Here is an 18,783-nt window from a genome sequence, read left to right on the forward strand (position 1 = left end):
GCTCAGAGTACAGAGCTGCAAGAACCACCAACCCCCAAACTTCACACATGTCTCACCATCACAACGTAGTGCATCAGGTTCATCCCTGGTTTGTTTGCTTTTGTGTCCACCAGTTTGAGTAGTGATGTCATCCGGAACCCCACGGCACTGCCCGCATAGCCACCCTGCACACAACAACCACGTACAACCGGACAGGATGAGAAGCAAATGTAACCAGTACAAATACAGTTGTCAATATTGGCAAACCAGTAGGCTTTTTGTAGTTAAGAGAACCCCCCCCCCAGTAGAAATCATTCCTGGGCTGTGTACGATATCAAACTTACAACATCCCTATTGAGCAGCCCATAAAGAAGTGTTTCAACTGTGACATTTTCAATTTTGATGTATACAGTAACTGTTCCCACAGTGAGAACAATTAACATGCACCGAGAATAGGCGACAAAATTAAAGAGGAAAGTACTTCCCCTATAGAGTCAACACCACAGCTAGCAATCAGCTTCTGAAATGGTGAGAATGGTTACTTTAACCTTCTGCCATTCCTAATAATCTAGAACTAAAACCTCAACACCTGATCTTTGTTCCCAATCTCTATACAGAATGCTCACATGGTGTACTCACAGCGTTCATGTAATTCCCCAACTTCAGCACCAGACGAATGACTGTATGCAAGTCAACACAATTTAGCAACTCTGGGGAAGAGACAGGCACTTGTCAAGGAACAAAGTCGTAGTTTCTACATCCACATTTCTTTCCTGGTGATCATTCTACTTGTGCTCTGTATGACTATTGGAATTTCTGTAGCAAATTGTTACATTGTTACATCTTCAATGAAAAACTGTTTTCAAACAGTTGAATGGAAACTGTTACTGGGAGCAGTATCACATCAGGGAAGTTTGTGACTAACACGTTAAAAGTAGTAATACAAGTTTTGATTTGTAGTTGCAAACATTCTAAATGTGTAAATAACCCACTCTGAGTACAGTTAGGCAAACTAGATTATTTGAACACAGATTCACCACTTAAGTTATCGCACTTAAAACTTTTCAACTGATGTTTGTTCCAAATGCCATTACCAATTGTAATTAACCCATATTAATATTAGCAATTTAATTGGCTGGTAATACTCAGTTTGAATTGAGCACAGTATAGCATTTAACACCTTCATAAAGGCTTCATAGCTTTGTTTAACTACACGCACAGTCCTTCCTATAATTACATTGAAAACCTGTATATGCATATATGCATTCATAACATTTGTTGCTATTCAGCAAAAAAAATATTTAATACAGTAGATCAAGAATGACATGTTAGTTTCATTCTTAGCAGGTTAGAATATGCATCTTATGTTGGTTTTCAAAGTGATTACAGAGATGTATGCAAATGGTTGCAGTGTTTGTTATATAGTCTTTATGATGGTGTTATAGGTGTCCAACTCAAAGCTTTACCAATGGACTTTCAGAGATGAAAATAGGGCGTTTACTGGCTTTTGTAACAAGCTCATGAGATCTGCTGCAGCATGCAGATGATTTCACTTTTCTATTTCACGTTCAGTTTTTCTCCCATCTGCTGGGAGGCAATCGAGGGGTCTGTCATCTGAAGGTCGTACTGCCTTTGTTAACAGTAAACTACAAAATCACAGGCACATTGGTGGGAGTCTAACAGTGCTTAGCAAAGGGTTACTTGATTAAGGTAATTCAGGAGAAGCTTTCTCTTCAAAAGGGAGTGTGCACATTGATACAGGCTCAAATCAGAACAAAAAGGACAGAATGGTCTGTGCTGTAGAACCGTCTAAATCCACAGAGATTGCAATAGCAATTTGTTCAACAACATTGTCAAGCTATTTACTTGTACCACAGGAGGAACCCAGTCTTGTTTCCTAAAGATTTCCTTACTACACTTACCAGAGGGGCAACTAACTGATCAACTGACATGTCATGCAAGTATTACATCAGGTTACTATTTAATAAGGCTATCTAGAAGGAGAGGTAAGTCATGACAGAGTTAAAATCTTTGCATGCATGAGATTTGATAAGGTAGTTTACCATTCAAAATTCAGTTGGAAATAAAAAAATATTGTAATAAACAATTACTCCAGTAATTTAAATGAATAAAATAACAGCTACAACCCCCTCTGTATGCAGTCAGCTTTGAAAGAATCACATGACATGACATCCACGCCAACCACATTCCTGGGCCTCGCTGCACATCATGCCGGCATGCTTTGGCCAGTTTGTAAACCTTTTACCCAAATGAGCAAAGGGTTAAATATCAAGTACTCCCCCCATAAGCCAAACTTCCAAGGATGATGGATTCCATTGAACAGCCGAGTTGTTCCATTCTTGTTTTTTTGTTGTTGTAATAAACAAGTTGGTAAAGAACAAGTTACCTCTAGCTGCAAACGTCATGGTGCAGATGGCGTATTTGAGGTTTTCCATGTGTGGAGTGAATTCCTCTTTTAGGACCATACACTGCAAGAGTTCTTTGTAGCTGGGGTTGGAGAGAGAGTTTGAAAGTGATTAAATACAGTGAAGTCCGCTTAAAGTAAAGAACATACTGCTTTATGCTACTTTAGGGTCATTTCAGTCCTCAAACGCATGGTTCGTGAATTCATCTAATTTGATCAGGTGCATCAAAAATGAGTTTCTGCAAAAGCCATACTAGTCTTGGAAAATAAATTCACAACTAAAACAAAAACAAATTACAACCCTATGCTAGCCATGAAACTGGAGAGAGATGGATAAACTCACCTGGGCACCTGGACAAGCAGAACCATGAACAAATCTGCTTCAGTGAGCCGAGTAAGACTTCCACGGAACGCTCGCAGCTTCTTCACCTGTGGGACGGAGAAGACCACTGGGGTCAGTATAAGGAATAGTTGAGTGCTGCATCTGTAAAACTAGCAACACTTTTATGGCTTGCTATGGCTAAATATGCCCTGTGCAATGCAACATTGGTAGAGACATACCATGCAAACCCTTTGTTCTGCCTTTTTGTTCACACTACAGAACATAAAATCCACCATCAGATCATTGTTTTGTGTCAGATGTTATTCTATTTTGTAAAATTGATAAAAACACTACACCATCATGCAAAATGTGAATGAAAATAGCTTGTTTCTTACTTCACCTGTATAAACACTGTTGATAGCGAGAGGTCCTTCAGCAAATTACATTTTTCTGTGTTTTGGCGATTTTATTCAGCACTAGTTTTGTTGCAAATGAATACAAATGGTTTTGCTCAAGATTCCCATGAGTAATGCAGTTTGCTCAGAATTCCATGTGCAGTCTGGTTCCTTCATGCTTCAGTAGCACGGATACTTTGTTAATCTCGGGGTCGTGTGCTGTATCTGTAAAGCTAAGATTACCAGCGGTAGGCAAGGTCATGTTGTGGGTATTTCTAATAACCTAAATAACTTAATACTAGACTGATAAACAAATAAAAAACCTACTTGCACTGGGAAGCAAAGATTGTTTGTGAATGTTTGTTTTTGCCTCAAATGCAAAACATTAAAAGAACAAGTACTTTTTAAAAAAAAAAAATGTAATTAGGATTTGAGAGCGGGTTTGTGTATTTGTGTAAGTTTCAGTATTTAATACCATTAGGTCCTAAAACGTATTTGTGAAAGAAAATAAGTTTTAGTAATTAAAAATCTAGTAGCCTAAATGTGTTAATGCAGATTGTGTTTGTTCAGTTACTTATTCAGTGTGTTCATTAAGTACTCAAAGTCTCCTAGCTCTGTTATACTCACGGCAATAAAACAGGGCATTTCCACTGCTCGCCCAAGCGGCCGAGCGTGCCTATTTGCTCAAATTTTTTAACGCATACTGGATGTAGCTAAAATAGCTACAAAGGAAGTGCAGCACGTAGCCAGGAGGTGCTTGTAGAGAAGAAACCGACAAGGAAATCACTACCACTGTGGCCGATCTTTCATATAAGTAAAGCTTGCATATGACACTATTGTTTTTCTTCGAAAGCAGAGAACTTTGTTAAATTGAACAATGTTCACCTTGCTTCGGTACACAAGACAAAAGTCTGAAGTCGCATTGCTGTGCTCTCCTTCTTAACCAGGATTTTTTTATTTGTAATAAACCGGTTTGCTTAATATAACACAATACAATCCCCCATTGACCTTTGACGCATGGCAAGAATTTCAGAGGTTGGCCAGGTTTGGAAAAAAGCACTGAAATGCTCTTTTGATTCCGGCAGCTAGCCCTGGGCAGCTGAAGCCTACAAAGCCAGGCAGCGGAAAGGAGGTATTAAACAAGACAGCACAGTGCCTATTGTTATTATAAAGTTGCTAAAAGTAAATCAGTCTGCATCTAGTTGTTTGATTTCAATTTCTCATTCAAACCGGAGACTAATTGCTAATATCTTTATCTTGGCATCTTTGCACTGGCTCCCTGTGAAGTTTAGAATACATTAAGACTTTGCTTTTAACTTAAAGCCCTCAATGGATTAGCATCCAGTTATTTCCAGGAGTTGTTGACCTTGTATACTCCAAGTTGCACTCTTAGATCACAGGATGCGGGGCTGTTGGTTATTCTGAGGGTGAATAGAAATAGTATGGGAGGAAGGGCCTTTTCATGTAAGGCTCCAACACTATGGAATTCTTCCTTATTCTGTCAGAGAAGCTAGGAATCTTACTGTCTTTAAATCATGACTGAAAGTGTTAGATTAACCCTGTTTCCCCGAAATTGAAATGGAACCATTACAGAATGACATATAACCACTTATAGCCCGAATTACCTGAGCACTTATAACAAAGCTGCTCCTTTAAGAGCTCCATATGCGTCAGACGTCATCACTGCCCCCAGGAGATCATATGAATGATGCATAAGGCTCAGCACCATTTTCTTTTCAGGCCTGCTATGTTGGAGTGAATGCAGTGACCTTGAAGGGTAATGGTTACATTTCTATTTCAGGGAACCAGAGTTATGATTATAACCTAATTTTCCCTTTCAAGTACAAAATGTAACTATTGCCAAATGGGATAGAATACCTAAGCCGTTGCAATTGAAGAACTTGTCCATGGAACTTAGAACTGAAGCAGATAAACAATTGCTCTGACTGCTGCCAACTGAGTGTGGTCAACATAATAATACAGCAGTGCCCTAACCGGGCAGAGGGTACTGAACTTCATCTTCCTGTTAGACTAGAAAGGAGGTGGATGGAAGGCCTCCATTTCCACTGACAGATTGATATGGAAAGCAGAAAGGCTTCAGGTAGAAAATCAGGATTACTGTGATAAGTAATCTTAGTTCTTAGTTCAAAAAACAAACAGGCTTATGCTGTTAAAAAGGTCTACATTTCACCTACTCACTTAGCAGAGGTAATAGCAAGACAGGAATTTCAGCTCTGCTCAATGTAGGGGATGTAGGGAGACCTAGTCAATTTTAATATGGCAGTGTGAGATAGCTGCCAGGTAGACCTTATGTGTGGAGGGAGATTTCCCTTCATCAAAAAGGTCCTGCAAAAATTGCAGTATATCTGGAATACACGTCAGGGATACACCCCATTTATAGCCATACTGAAGGCATGTAGACGCTGCTCTGCATCTCAATGAGATGAATAACTAAACATGAGCTGTGTCAGTGACAAAAACCATGTTCTCTGGGACACTAGTATGCTACTGTAACTACCAAGATGTGTGCAAAATGCAGAGGCCTTTTTCAGCATCATTTCAGTAACGCGGCACTTTTTATTAAGATATGAAAATGTCCTTTTGCAGCAATGCTAGGATTAGGACTCTGCACCAGAGAGGCAATGGAAGCCTCAACAGACGGAAACTGAGGCAGGCCCAGCTTATCTGCATTATGCACCCTAGACGGACTGTCCAGTGACCCGGAGACATCCGGGGAAGCTGCTGGGTGCTCCCAGGATGATTGCCCAAGGCATACCGTGGAAGCCAAGACATCTTATTCCATGTTGTCGGATGGGAAGATTAGTTGTTGGGAGTCCATGCTCATGCAGTAAGGGACATGGCATCCTTCTGCTCAGGTTGTGGGTCAGGCAATGTTGCCTGAGCCCTAGGGACTGAAGCAATGGGAGGGTGTGGCCTCGCAGCAGCGCAGTTAAAAGGGGTCTGCTGCTGGTTCATAGCTTCAATAAAGTTTCTCCATTTGCCCCGCAACCCAATCAGTATGAGAATGCCTGCTGCGGCAGCTCTTGTTCCTCCTCCTTGGTGGAGAGGGGGAGCTCTCTGAGCCAGATGAAGAGAATTGAGGAGCGCGGGCTCTTAGTCCTGCTCCTACTCCTAGAGGCTTGTTTCCTAGCTCCTGGTGTAACAGGGAGTGGGGACTCTGACCTCACTGCAGGAGACGAAAGGGGCGAGTCATCTGCACTGGTGTCAGAGATGCAGATCAGTCCCTGGAACAGCAAGCTAGCTGGCTTTCCAGTGTCCTTTACGAAAAATGAGCACAAGACACACAACAGCTGTGGTCTTTAACTGCTCCCTCTGCATGCTCCCTTCCCAGGCAGCGGATGCACCTGTCGTGCTTATCCTCTGCTGGAATGTTTCTCATGCAGCTAGCACAAAGGTGAAACCCAGGCATGGTGCAGGTTGAAAAAAAACAGTTCAGCTGTGCAATATGAGAACAACAACTCCAATTTATAGCGCCTTATCACGTGCAGACCTGCACATCTCAAGAACAGACAGTAAGCTGTCTGGTGCTGAAAACTTGTATACACAGAGTACACAAAACAGAGCACTGGTAATGGTCTGTGTGGCAAACTGGACCAGACTGAAATCAGGTCATTGTTACAGATTCTGGTATGAACCAAATGACTGGTATTAACCTTGGTACCAATAAAAGGTGACTGGTACCGGCTCTGGTACAGACCAAGTCACTGGTACAGGCTGTGGTACCAACCAGATGACTGTTAACGGCTCTGGTACCAACTGGGTGACTGGTACTGGCTCTGGTACCGGCAGAGCAAGTCACCGGGCTGGTACCAGGACAAGTGGCGTGCAGGTAAAAATCTGAGAAAGCCGTTGGCAAATTGCAAGCATGCACTGTAAAACTGACAGGGGCTGCAGTTGCCTGCTAAATAGAAAAATCTAGCAGTCTTCGTTGTCAGTGCAGCAAAGCAAACAAAGGCAAAGGCATAGAAACACATTTTCTGGTCAAAAAAGCTCCTGCCAATTCGACAGCACAGTGTAGCTAAAAAGCTATTAACTCTAGCGCGAAAAGCAGATGGCTAACACAGTATACCGTGTACAAAATGTTATTGTGCAATGCGTGTGTATATGATAACGGTACGACATTAATGCTTTGTTTAATTGTTTTGTATATTTTGGTTTGTGGTGTGCAGTATGAAATAAAACTAACAGTAATTCCAGGTGCCTATGTATATGCAGCTGAGGCATGTGCATTGACAGTAAAAATAGCGAGCAAACTCCAAGACCGCGATATATCCAAATCCATAGAATAGTAAAGGGCAATATAATGAAGGGTAGGTGTGATCGATTGATAGATAAATATATTTATAAGAAATGGTGCTAGCAAGAATTTTTATCGACTCCCAAAGAGCCGAGCAGTAAGGGAGTGTGTGAACTTAGCTGCAACAAGATACTGAATCCCGGGGAAGGGAAGGGAGAGCCGTTGGCTTCGCACAGGGCCCGGAGAGGACTTAAATCAGCCCCTAAGCCAAGAAGAATTATCACTAAAGGTGACATTTCTTCAATATGAAATGAGAGAAAAAGTGATAAAATCAACTTCTCTGTTTCTTTTTAATGACTTGGTGCTCACTTCTTCCTCAGACACACAGAGGAAATGGGGCTGAGCCTCATGCGTCATTCCTGGGGGTGGAGACAGTGTCTGGTGCACACGGGGCTCTTCAAAAGAGCAGTGCTCATGTAATTCGGGCTAGAAGACGTTATATATCCCATTCGGTAATGGCTGCATTACATCCCATTTCGTACTTGAAATGCAACGTATTTTTACAGACTAGCCTTCTATCAGTTTTTTTTATTATACAATATACAGTAACTGCTTTTTTGTTGTCCTTTCTAATTTCAAATTGTAGTAAATGTTCCTACTATGTTGTTTTTATTGTTATTTTTATATGAACTGCTTTCTTTCTCTCACCAAACCCTATTTAACTTTTTACAATGGATTGATTTTTAATTTTGTGTAAAAGTGCCTTGGGGTTCATGCGACGTAAGGTGCTATATAAATGTGAATAAATAAAATAAATATTGATCACATGGTTACTGTAGTGCCGCTGATAGCAATTATAACTTATTTTGCTATAGAAAATTAAGATAGATTGATTGAGCATATAGGACAGCTAGGAAGCAGACTGTAGATAACACTGAAAAGACAACATTCAGAAGGCATGAAATTGAATGTAGATTTTCTTTCATCAAGCAGAAAATGATTAAAACATGAATGATAACATTTGAGGTCCTTTACCAGAGATTAGGGATCTCATATTCTTTTAATCAATCAGGTTAAAGGAAATCTCTGATCCATTCTCCAATACATAAATAAAACTTGACCCACTTCTCCATCCTCTGGCAAGAGTTTACAAAGCTCTTGTAGTTTTCCTACTCCAAATTTATTCATGGAACCTAGTTTAATGTCTTCCACCATCTCCTGAACAGGCCTGCAGTAAACAAAAAATAAACAAAACAAGCATTATTCACTGACACAGAACACTACGGGCGTATGCTTTGATTGAAAGGGTAGTGCCTGGTTTGGGGGACAAGTGGTTAAAGTTCAAGGGTCTAACTTGAGCTTTAGACCCCATTTCACTAACTTTGAGTTAACACAGGTTTTTCACCTAGTGAAAGTAAAACAACCTGGAAATGGAATCTCCTCATTTAAAACCAGGTGAAATGTCTCATATTTCAGGAAAAAGCAGACATCTCTACTGATGAAGAGACTAGATAAGTCTAAATATGAAATTTAACAACTACCAGGTGACATTATCTGGAGTAATTAACAGAGTTTATTTCTTCTGAATCTTGTGACCCCACCCGTAACTTCATATATTTGATCATGAACCGATAAAGGCATTAGCTGAAATATTCCCCTACTGATTTTCATGATGGAATTTATTACAAACTTGGAACCAAGAGGATTTATTACATGGTACAAGTCCAAAACACATTATTCTTTACCTTGACATGAGAAAGATTTTTTTTCAAAAAGATTACTATACTTTTCTTATGAAAAGTACAATATATGCATACACAGTTTTTCCACTCTTCATACCACATCCAAAGTACTGGGAATCTTACCCAATATCTTGTACATAGATTATGAATGTATGCCATTAAGTGGCTCACCGCCAAACTCTTATCACAGAATTCCTCCTTATTTGCATGACAACATGGTGTTCCATACTTGCCATTGTTTTTTTTCTCTTACCAATTACTTTTCAAATATGAAATGTCTAATTATTTTTATTTCAACCTGGCTCACCGCTGCCACCCCCGCGTTGACTTGGGAGGGACGAAGAGAGACACATACGTCCTCCAAAACGTGTGCCGTCAGCTTCTTTTCACTCTGCAGGCATTGGAGGACCACGCAGCTCAGGGTAGCTAGAAGGCAGGCCCACAGGTGTCCGGCCAGTCTACAGGGGTCGCTGGTGTGCAGTGAGCCAAGGACACCCTGGCTGAACTAGACCCTCCCCACTAGATGCGCTCTGCCAATTGTACGCCGCCCCCACGGTGACAGTCATTGGTAAGCCCTCAAACCACAGGAAGTTATCTTTACAAAACAGGCAATAACTGCTTACAGTAATTGTTAGCAGCTATGACTCATTTATTGTGCAACACTACACTATGAATAAAGGTGTACACCCGGATAGCTACTGCATTGCAAACCACTGAAGAGAACAAATATTGGTTGCTCAGTCCTTTCATTGAATGAATTTTTCAGCCATTTCAGCATGATCACATCATGCCCCTTACAAAAACACAGGATTAGAGTTCATGATCTTATATACTTCTCACTTAAACTGCATTACTGACGGAAAGTAAATAAATGTGCAGACCAAGTTTCTTCACAATCCAAGACTCTACATTTTTTAACTACTGGCCCCTTTGGCCACTGAACTAATGTTTTTACTGGCGTGGATGCAATTTTACCTGGCTCAATATATTTATACTTAAACATGTCAGTATTGCATATTAAACGTAAGGACCCCAATTAATTATGCAATGCTTGTAACAGCAACATTCTACAGTAATCGTATTCTGTTTGAAAATGTTGCAAATTTTATTGCCTTGTTTTTAGCTAGTGTTAACACATCCTTGTATCAGTTCCTCTGTAATGACTGTACACAGCAGCTTCTGCAGCTGTTACTAGCCAGTCGTGAAACAGCTTCCGGGAGCATGGCACTGGCAAACTTTGAATGTGTGATATAAATGTTAAGCAGAACAACACAGTGACTAATAAGAAAAGGCAAAATACTTGGAGTTGGAAGGGAGTTATTTTTTAACTCTGGACTGCAGTTCAATATAAAACATCTACTGTTGACTTTCTGTTAATGGATGGAGTAACACCAACATTTGCACTGACCATTAAAAGTACAACCAGGTATCCTTGTTTTGAATTATTTATACTTTATTGAATAAAAAAAGTAACTTGACTTAGATTCATCTGATGACAGGACTTGATGGCTAGTTGCAATTAGTAATGTTAAACTATTGTAATGTTGGAATGTATTTTCTACTGTTTTGGCCAGGTTACAAAATTACACAAGATTATTTCATAAATATAATTTGTTACAATTAAACAGATTTAGAATATTTAGGTTGCTATAAGTATTATTTTATTCTGAATATGCTACAGCGAAAAATATTATTTGGTGGTTTGCACAATATTATGCTGCTGTTGCTTTAATTGGAAGAGATACACTCTGTGACATTGCTGCTCATTGAGTTTTGTATTTTAATTCAGTAAACGAAAGGAAAAACTTGTGCCTAAGGAAATAGGGTATTGAACGAAGAAATCTCATCTTGGATATTGTTTGTACATTTTGTGAACCCAGCTAAACTAAGCCGGCTTACACTGTTATGCTGTCTGCTTGTGCACATGCATTTGCCTTTTATTCTTGGTAGCGCAAGAGACCTGAGTTCGGGTAATTGAATACACAAAAATGTTGCACCCTGTGTATTCAAATAGGAAACTATTCCAAATTCCTATCCCTAATCCTAATAATAAATACTATTAAAACAATATTCATAATACAAAATAATAGCAATCCTTCTCAGAGTGTTGTCGCTTGTGTAGCCTCTCCCAAGTCAGCGCCAGTCTTGCTAAGTGATACCAGAGAGTCCTGGAAAGATTGTGAATGGCATTTTTGACCTGAACACATCGGATCCCAAATCAAAAAGTTAGACAATTCGGGACATCTTATTGTGAGACTGGATATGATGTAAACAAAATGTTGAATTCACAACAAATTAGCGTAAGTATGAAATACATTGCGGCACAGACATGCCATAATTCATTCACTGCATGTTAAGTAACCTAGGAAATGCACATGCAATGCTTGGTGAAATTCAGGTGAGCAGTTCGCAAAACAGCTTTCATTAGATCAATACAATCTCATGAAAGGAGAGCTCCCTGACACTGAACACCATTCATACAGTTTTGTCACAATTGGATGAATGTTTCCTTAGATACATTAAGTACTGTAGGTCATATGGCCTTATTTTAACACACTTTACAAATTTAGTTTTCCAACAAAGGTTCCTTAATCAAGGTCATTTATTCAGGGTCTAAACAACATGGTGTAAGCAGTAATCCTTGACAGCTTTGTTTCAAAAGTAAGATCTTTTGGCAAACCATATAACAACAAGATTGAATTCCTACAGCCTAATAGTTCCTTTACACTTACAGGTTAGAGTAGATCAGAATAAAAAAAATTGTATCATTTGAGCAGCCCGTTCACATTTAAAACACAGACCTAAACTGGCTTCGCACCATGGCCTCAAAGGGAACTGTAAGGAGCTGATGCTCAGGTTCACCAGTGTTGGGTTTCCCAAAGAAATCTTAACTGACCAGGGAACCCCCTTCATGTCCCGAGTCATGGCAGACCTCTGTAGATTAGCGAATATTAAGCAGTTGAGGACCTCCGACTATAACCCTCAGATGGATGGGTTAGTTGAGACGTTCAATCGAACCTTGAAACCAATGTTATGTAAAGTGATTGATAAAGATGGGAAGAATTGGGACTTTCTGCTCCCATACCTGATGTTCGCCATTAGGGAAGAAATGTTACTTCTGTGGTGCCCGAAACCAAAAGTAAAAGAGCCAAGTAGCGTTGTTGGTGGAGGGGAACATCAGAATGCTAATAGGGCTGAAGTTAGAGAGAAAGGCAGCAGGGTCAAGTGATGGTGCTGCTGCAGGGGAGAACCAAAGAGTACTAAAGCAGGTTGACGTAGAAAAGACGTTGTTGCTGGCACGAGAAAAATAAAGGAGACAGAGGCTGGTAAAACAGAGGACGAGAGTCCTTCTCAGTGTACCTCTAATAAAAGATGAGAATTTGATACTAGTGTAGTGGGAGAAGTAGAGATGAGTAGAGATGAGTGAGCCTGTAAATGAAAATGATGGTTTTAAACCCCCCCCAAAAAAGAAAAAACAAGTGCAAAAGAAAGGAGACACTGCAGCGGTAGGTGTAGCAAAGAAAGTCTGTAAGAGTGAAGGAGCTGATGGGGTGAAGTGCTGGAGCATAGCTATTGGCAGTACTGTGAGGGAGAGCAGCTTAGAATTAGAGCGCGAAGATGAGGAAGATCTCACTGAATCATCTCAGACATCTGAAAAAGATTTTTTCCTAAATTCTGTGGCTTTAGTAAAGGCGCCGTCGGGGTCTAATTTGACAGAGCAGGAACGCTGACGTCTAAAGAACTTTGTTGTTAAAACTTGTAGTAGTCTTAACCAAAAGTAAATAAAATGAGAACAAACTTTTTACATTACTTTGTTTTTTTTTTCCTCTATTTATCCCAGTGAAAATCTTTTACTAGGGAATCTAAATATAAATGGGTGTAGAGATGATCTTGAGAGCCTTAGTTTTTGAATCCTTGTTGCAAAAAAAGATTGATGCAACATTCCTGCAGGAAACACATTGCAATCTGAAAAAGTCCAACTGGGTAAGGGAATGGAAAGGGGAAATAGCTTTTAGCCTTGGCTCTAATGTCAGTGCTGGGGTGGCAGTTTTATTTAGAGAATTTTACAACTCGAGTCAATAACTATTACTGAGGAAGTCAAAGGTTATTTGATTATGGTAAAAACTGTAATAGAAGGTCAGTCTTTCTGTTTATCAATGTCTATGCTCCTAAAGGAAAAGAGAGGTTGGAGTTTAAGATCTTAGATCAGGTTTTAGTAAACTGTGCCTCTGAAGAGAGATTGTTTTTAGCAGGGGATTTTAACTGTACTGTGAACTTTAACTTGGGTTAAGCACAGTAATAATAATAATAATAATAATAATAATAATAATAAATGGCTAGACTTGATCAAATATGTTTTTAAAGAACATTTAAATCTGATAAAACAATGTCAAATTTCCCCTACTATTTTCTCAGATCATAACAGTTTCTCTTTGTCTTATTGCCCTCCTTTAAACACAGCTGCTCTTATTGGAAATAATGTAAGTTTGTTGAATGATTCAAATTTCAAGAAATGTTGCAGGTTTTTTTGGAAAAAAATGGAGCGCTGGTAAAAATGTATTTTCCCACCTTAGATAATGGTGAGAAAGGCCCAAATAAACACTTGTTGTCAACAATATACCAAAAACATTACAATGAGTGCTAATGAATCTCTTCAAGAACTGGAGCCGGAGGTCTTGGTGCTTCAAGAAATTCTGGACTCCAATCCAAATAGTTTAATTGAAAAATTAAGGCTAAGAAACAAAACTGTTAATAGCAGATCTTTTGGATGCAAAAGTACAGGGAGCTCTGGTGAGGTCCAGAATGCAAGGATTGATCAAAATGGACACACCCACACAGTTTTTTGTTTTTTTGGGGGGTTGGAGAAAAAAAAAAAAAAAAAAGTGGCCACAGAAAGGTGCAGAGTTTCCTGCAGGACTTGACATGTTTGCCTGAAGAGACAAAAAAGGAGCTGGGAAAAGCTCTGTCGATGGAAGAGCTTACTGAGGCCCTACAGGGGTTAAAACAAGGTAAAGCTCCCGGAATCGATGGGTTACCAATAGAATTTAAAAGTTTCTGGGACCCGTTTCAACATGACCTTTTCAAAGTGTCTGAGGAGAGCTTTGAGAAAGGGAAGTGACCTCTGAGCTGTCATTATGCTCCTCCCTAAGAAAGGTGATCTCAAAAATGTTAAAAATTGGAGACCTGTGTCGTTGTTGTGCTCTGAATAGAAGGTCCTTTCCAGAGCTTTGTCCAATAGACTGAGCGCAGTGATTGATAATGTTGTACACCTGTGGCAAAGTGGCTAGTGGAGGGGAACAGGTGTAGCGGTGATGCGATGCAGGAGTGACAGGCAGACAACAGTTTCCAGTGCAAAGGTGCTTTTATTTATAATCCAGGTCTAGTGACCGTAAAATAATAAATCCCCGGCTATACACAACAATGTGTAAAGCGCGGGGATAACAAAGCACGGCACAGTCCCGAACAAAAAATGAACACATGGTCACCAGTCCTGGGCGAGTGCAGACGTGACGGTGCGTGGTGAATACACAGATAAAGTGGTGTGCAGGGGTGCTCTGGACAGTGCTGACCCTTTGCGACAGCTCCGGAGTAGCGCTTTAACTGTCTACAGTGAAACAAACACAGACAGTTAATAAACAAACACAACAGGTATATCACAAAAACATTGCGAGTTCCACTCTCACTCCTTCTTTCTCCAAATGTTTTACTCAAACGAATGAAAAGATCAGCGTTACTCTGGCCCCTATATGTAATCCTGCATGATATCTAGGTAAACTGTTGCAGCTGCCCCTCGTTTACCTTTCAAATCAATACGGTCTTACAACAGAGTCTCACTTCTTTCCAGGCTGACCCACTTCCTGGTCCCAGAAACGAACAGTCAGGCCAGCCCTTCCAGATACTTCTCCTCTCATTCTTTAGCGCCCTCACAGGTCGGGAGGAAGATTCATCACCAGAACTCATTTCTGTCACAACACCCTAATCAAACTTGTTGCATCCCAAATAGATCAATTTTTGATGACATTTTTTTAGTTAGGGATATATTAGTGGCCTCTAAATAGTTTGGCTTTAGTACTAGTCTTGTTTCTTTAGATCAGGAAAAGGCCTTTGATCGAGTAGACCACCGTTATTTATGGGAAGTCCTCAACGCATTTGGTCTTGGTTCCGATTTTATTAGTAAAATAAAACTGCTCTATTGTAACGTGTTCAGTTTATTGAAAATAAATGGGGGCTTGAGTACACATTTTGCTGTACAGAGAGGAATCAGGCAAGGTTGCCCTTTGTCTGGAATATTACATGCTTTATCAATTGAACCACTACTATGTAAACTAAAAAATGTTAACAGGTTTGTCTATTCCAGGTTGAAATGTCCTGTCAGTAAAGCTCTCAGCCTATGCGGATGATATAGTTGTGTTTGTTTGCAATCAAGATGTAAAGGTCTTAACTGAGAAGCAAAAAGTATCTGAAAAAGTCTCATCAGCGCATGTTAACTGGAGTAAAAGCAGTGCTGTGCTCATTGGGGAGGGACAACTGTGTAGATCTCTGGTTTTACCAGACTGACTAGAACGGAGCCAGAATGGGTTTAAATACCTGGGGGTCCTTTTGGGCAATGAGAAAGTAGAACAGTTAAACTGGGATGGGGTTCTAGAAAAAGCAAAAGGTTGCTTGCAGAGGTGGCGGTGGCTTCTTCCACAAATGTCTTTCAGAGGAAGAGTTTTAGTTAAATAATTTGGTTGCCTCCAGCCTCTGGCATAAATTTGTGTGTGGAACCTCCGCAATTATTGATTTAAACAGATTCAGTCTCAGCTCTTAGAGTTTTTTTGGAATGGGTGTTATTGGTTAAAGCAGTGTGTGTTGTACCTACCACTAGAAGACGGTGGACAAGGTCTTATGAATATTGAGTGTAGGTTGGCTGCCTTTAGGATTCAGGAGGAAATAGTTTTTCTCTCCAGTAAAGCTGCCATATAGGGAGCTGGCATTTTCTTTTCTTCATCAGGCTAGGGAGCCTGGTTTTGATTTTAATTTGTTAATTTTTAGATTTTGCCAAGATACAGTTTTCATGTCTTCCCCCTCTTAATTGGTGTGTGCTGAGGGCTTGGACGTTACTAAAGGCTGGATCCTTTTTGGGTTCTGGAGCAGCCTTTGGTGTTTAAGCCACACCTTTAATACTTCTTTTAATAGTTCAGAATCTTAACGATTCTCTCATAAGGGCTAAAATAGTAAAGATTTGTGATCTGATAGACACAGAGCAGTGTGTCTGGAAAAGCCCTGAATGTGTGGCGGGTGCTCTGGCCATGCGGTCTGTGTGTGTGGCAGGTCTGTATCTGGCACAGCTGCGTGAAGCTCTGTCTCTGGAGTGGCAAGAGGCACTGGGGTGTGTTTTTGATGAATGTCGAATGCCTCAGCTTTTTCTTAATATTTCCCAACATAAAACCAATGTCACCTTAAAATAATTGATTTTGAGTTTCAGCGTTTAAAAAAAAAATATCGAACAGAACGAAATTTCAATGTACCATTTGTAATTCAGTAATATGAGAGAATTGGACAGGGGTCTGAATACTTTTGCAAAGCACTGTATATATAACATAACATCAGTAAGTACTTAAGCCTAGTAATTAGAAAATACAATTATTTTTGTATTAAAATAAAAATTTTGTATTTTTGGCCTAAAAAGTTTGAAAACCACTAATGTAGACAGTAGCTTACTATGCTGCTCCGTCAACATTAACCACACTGTAAAATGGACACATCCCGTGTATTGCATAGTATTTATTCTCTTGTTAGTTCATTAATTAAGGACTCCAGCACAATTTTACCAACTACACCTAGTGCGGCTACTACGGGGGCTTTTACACAAACTGACAGAGCTAGTTCAACACATGGAGCTACTGCATGCTCTCTCAATCCTATTCCTACAAAAGTGCTCCCTAAGCACTTGATAGCCACAGTAAAGCCTATACTTAAACACAATTTGAACACTGAAGCCCACAATTACTATCAGCCAATTTCCAACCTACCATTCTTAGATAAGGTTCTAGACAGTTGTTGCAACTCAATTACAAAAATATCTAACTCAATCATATATTTGAGAAGCTTCAGTCTGGTTTTCATGCTGCACATAGCATCGGGATGGCTCTCGTCAGAGTTGCAAACGATCTACTCGGGCTTTCCATCAGTATTAATTCTTCTTGACCTAAAGTGCTGCCTTGGATATTGTAGAACATGCCATTTTACTGAATTGTCTTGAAAACACAGTATGACTCTCCGTTAGGTGATATTCACAGACACGGAGTGAACTTCCATTGCTATGCTGATGATTCCCAGTTATATTTGTTCATAAAGCCAGACATTTCTTCCACAGGCGTGTTATTAGCTACTTGCCTTACAGACATCAAGCATTGGATGTCACAGAATTTTCTAATCTTGAATTCAGATAAAACAGAGATTATGCTAGTGGGCTCACAGAACCAACTAAAAGGAAATGTGGGATTACATGAGCTTAACCAGTGGCAGTCTTGACCAGTGGCAGATGGTAGTCTCTCATCAAAATTTAAACTAGAAATTAAGTTTGGGGGTCATCTTTGATCCTGGTCTATCAATCATTTGAGATTTGCATTAGGGAAGTTACTGAAGTATCTTTTTACCATTTGAGAAATATTGCCAAACTCGGACCAGTTATTCAATTTCCATCTGATGCCGAGAGACTAATACATGCCTTTGTTTAATCTAGAATTGATTATTGTAATGCACTTTTTTCTGGTGTCCCAAAATGTATGGTATCCTGCTTGTTCAGAATACCGCTGCTAGAATTCTGACTAAAAAAAAGTTATCATATTACCCATTTTGGCCTCTCTACACTGGCTCCCTGTGCAGTATAGAACTGATTTTAAGATTTTGCTGTTAACTTACAAGGCCCTGAATGGATTAGCACGTACTTATTTGCAGGAGCTATTGACCCCATACCTTCCAAACCACACTCTGAGATCACATGATGCAGGGCTGCTGGTTATTCAACAGGCAACAAAATCAACACAGAAGGTAGGGCTTTTTTTGTAGCGCTCCTAAATTATGGAATTCTCTGCCTCCGTTTGTCAGGGAAGCTGGGACTGTTAGTTTTCAAGTGATGATTAAAAACACACTTTTATAAAACGTCTTTCTTATCTTAGTGGGTTTTAATGTAACTATAAAATTCCTGCTTTTGTATTCTGTATACTGTTATTGAAATGGTCTGATTGTGGCAGTTGTATATGCGACATGCTATACAAATGTTTTGTGATTTTTTTTTTTTTTTCTGCTGTACTCTACAGTGCTTTGCAACAGTCATGTATAAAAAGTGCTATATAAATGCAATAAATAAGTCCGGCACATGTAATGAAAACATTTTCATTCCTGATCTTAGAGATGTACATCTTCTTACATAATTTCATTTTTCATTTATATATATATATATATATATATATATATATATATATATATATATATATATATATATATATATAAATATAATATATATCTATATATATGTGTGTTTATATATGTATATAATGTTTAAGTATTTGTTTTTAGTGTTAAAGAAATAAATCCTAAGCAAATAGAAAAATAAATCTGTCAATTAAACCAATCTTATTTTTAGTTAAGTTTAAACAAACAATGTACAGTTACAA

At 39.4% G+C, this 18,783-nt stretch overlaps 1 protein-coding gene across 1 annotated transcript in view; it reads right to left on the reverse strand.

Annotated features, from left to right (window-relative positions):
- LOC121320424 (FH2 domain-containing protein 1-like) overlaps window positions 1-18,783 on the reverse strand; it is a 92,119-nt gene that overhangs the window by 25,599 nt on the left and 47,737 nt on the right. Inside the window, exons 4-8 of the mRNA XM_041258748.1 lie at window positions 8,505-8,607; window positions 2,748-2,833; window positions 2,387-2,487; window positions 619-689; window positions 57-164 (exon numbers count right to left, since the gene is read on the reverse strand). Coding sequence (XP_041114682.1) covers window positions 57-164; window positions 619-689; window positions 2,387-2,487; window positions 2,748-2,833; window positions 8,505-8,607 — 469 coding nt within the window. The remainder of the gene's footprint in view (window positions 1-56; window positions 165-618; window positions 690-2,386; window positions 2,488-2,747; window positions 2,834-8,504; window positions 8,608-18,783) is intronic.

Source organism: Polyodon spathula, chromosome 9 (assembly GCF_017654505.1).
Source record: "Polyodon spathula isolate WHYD16114869_AA chromosome 9, ASM1765450v1, whole genome shotgun sequence".
Classification (NCBI taxonomy): domain Eukaryota; kingdom Metazoa; phylum Chordata; class Actinopteri; order Acipenseriformes; family Polyodontidae; genus Polyodon; species Polyodon spathula.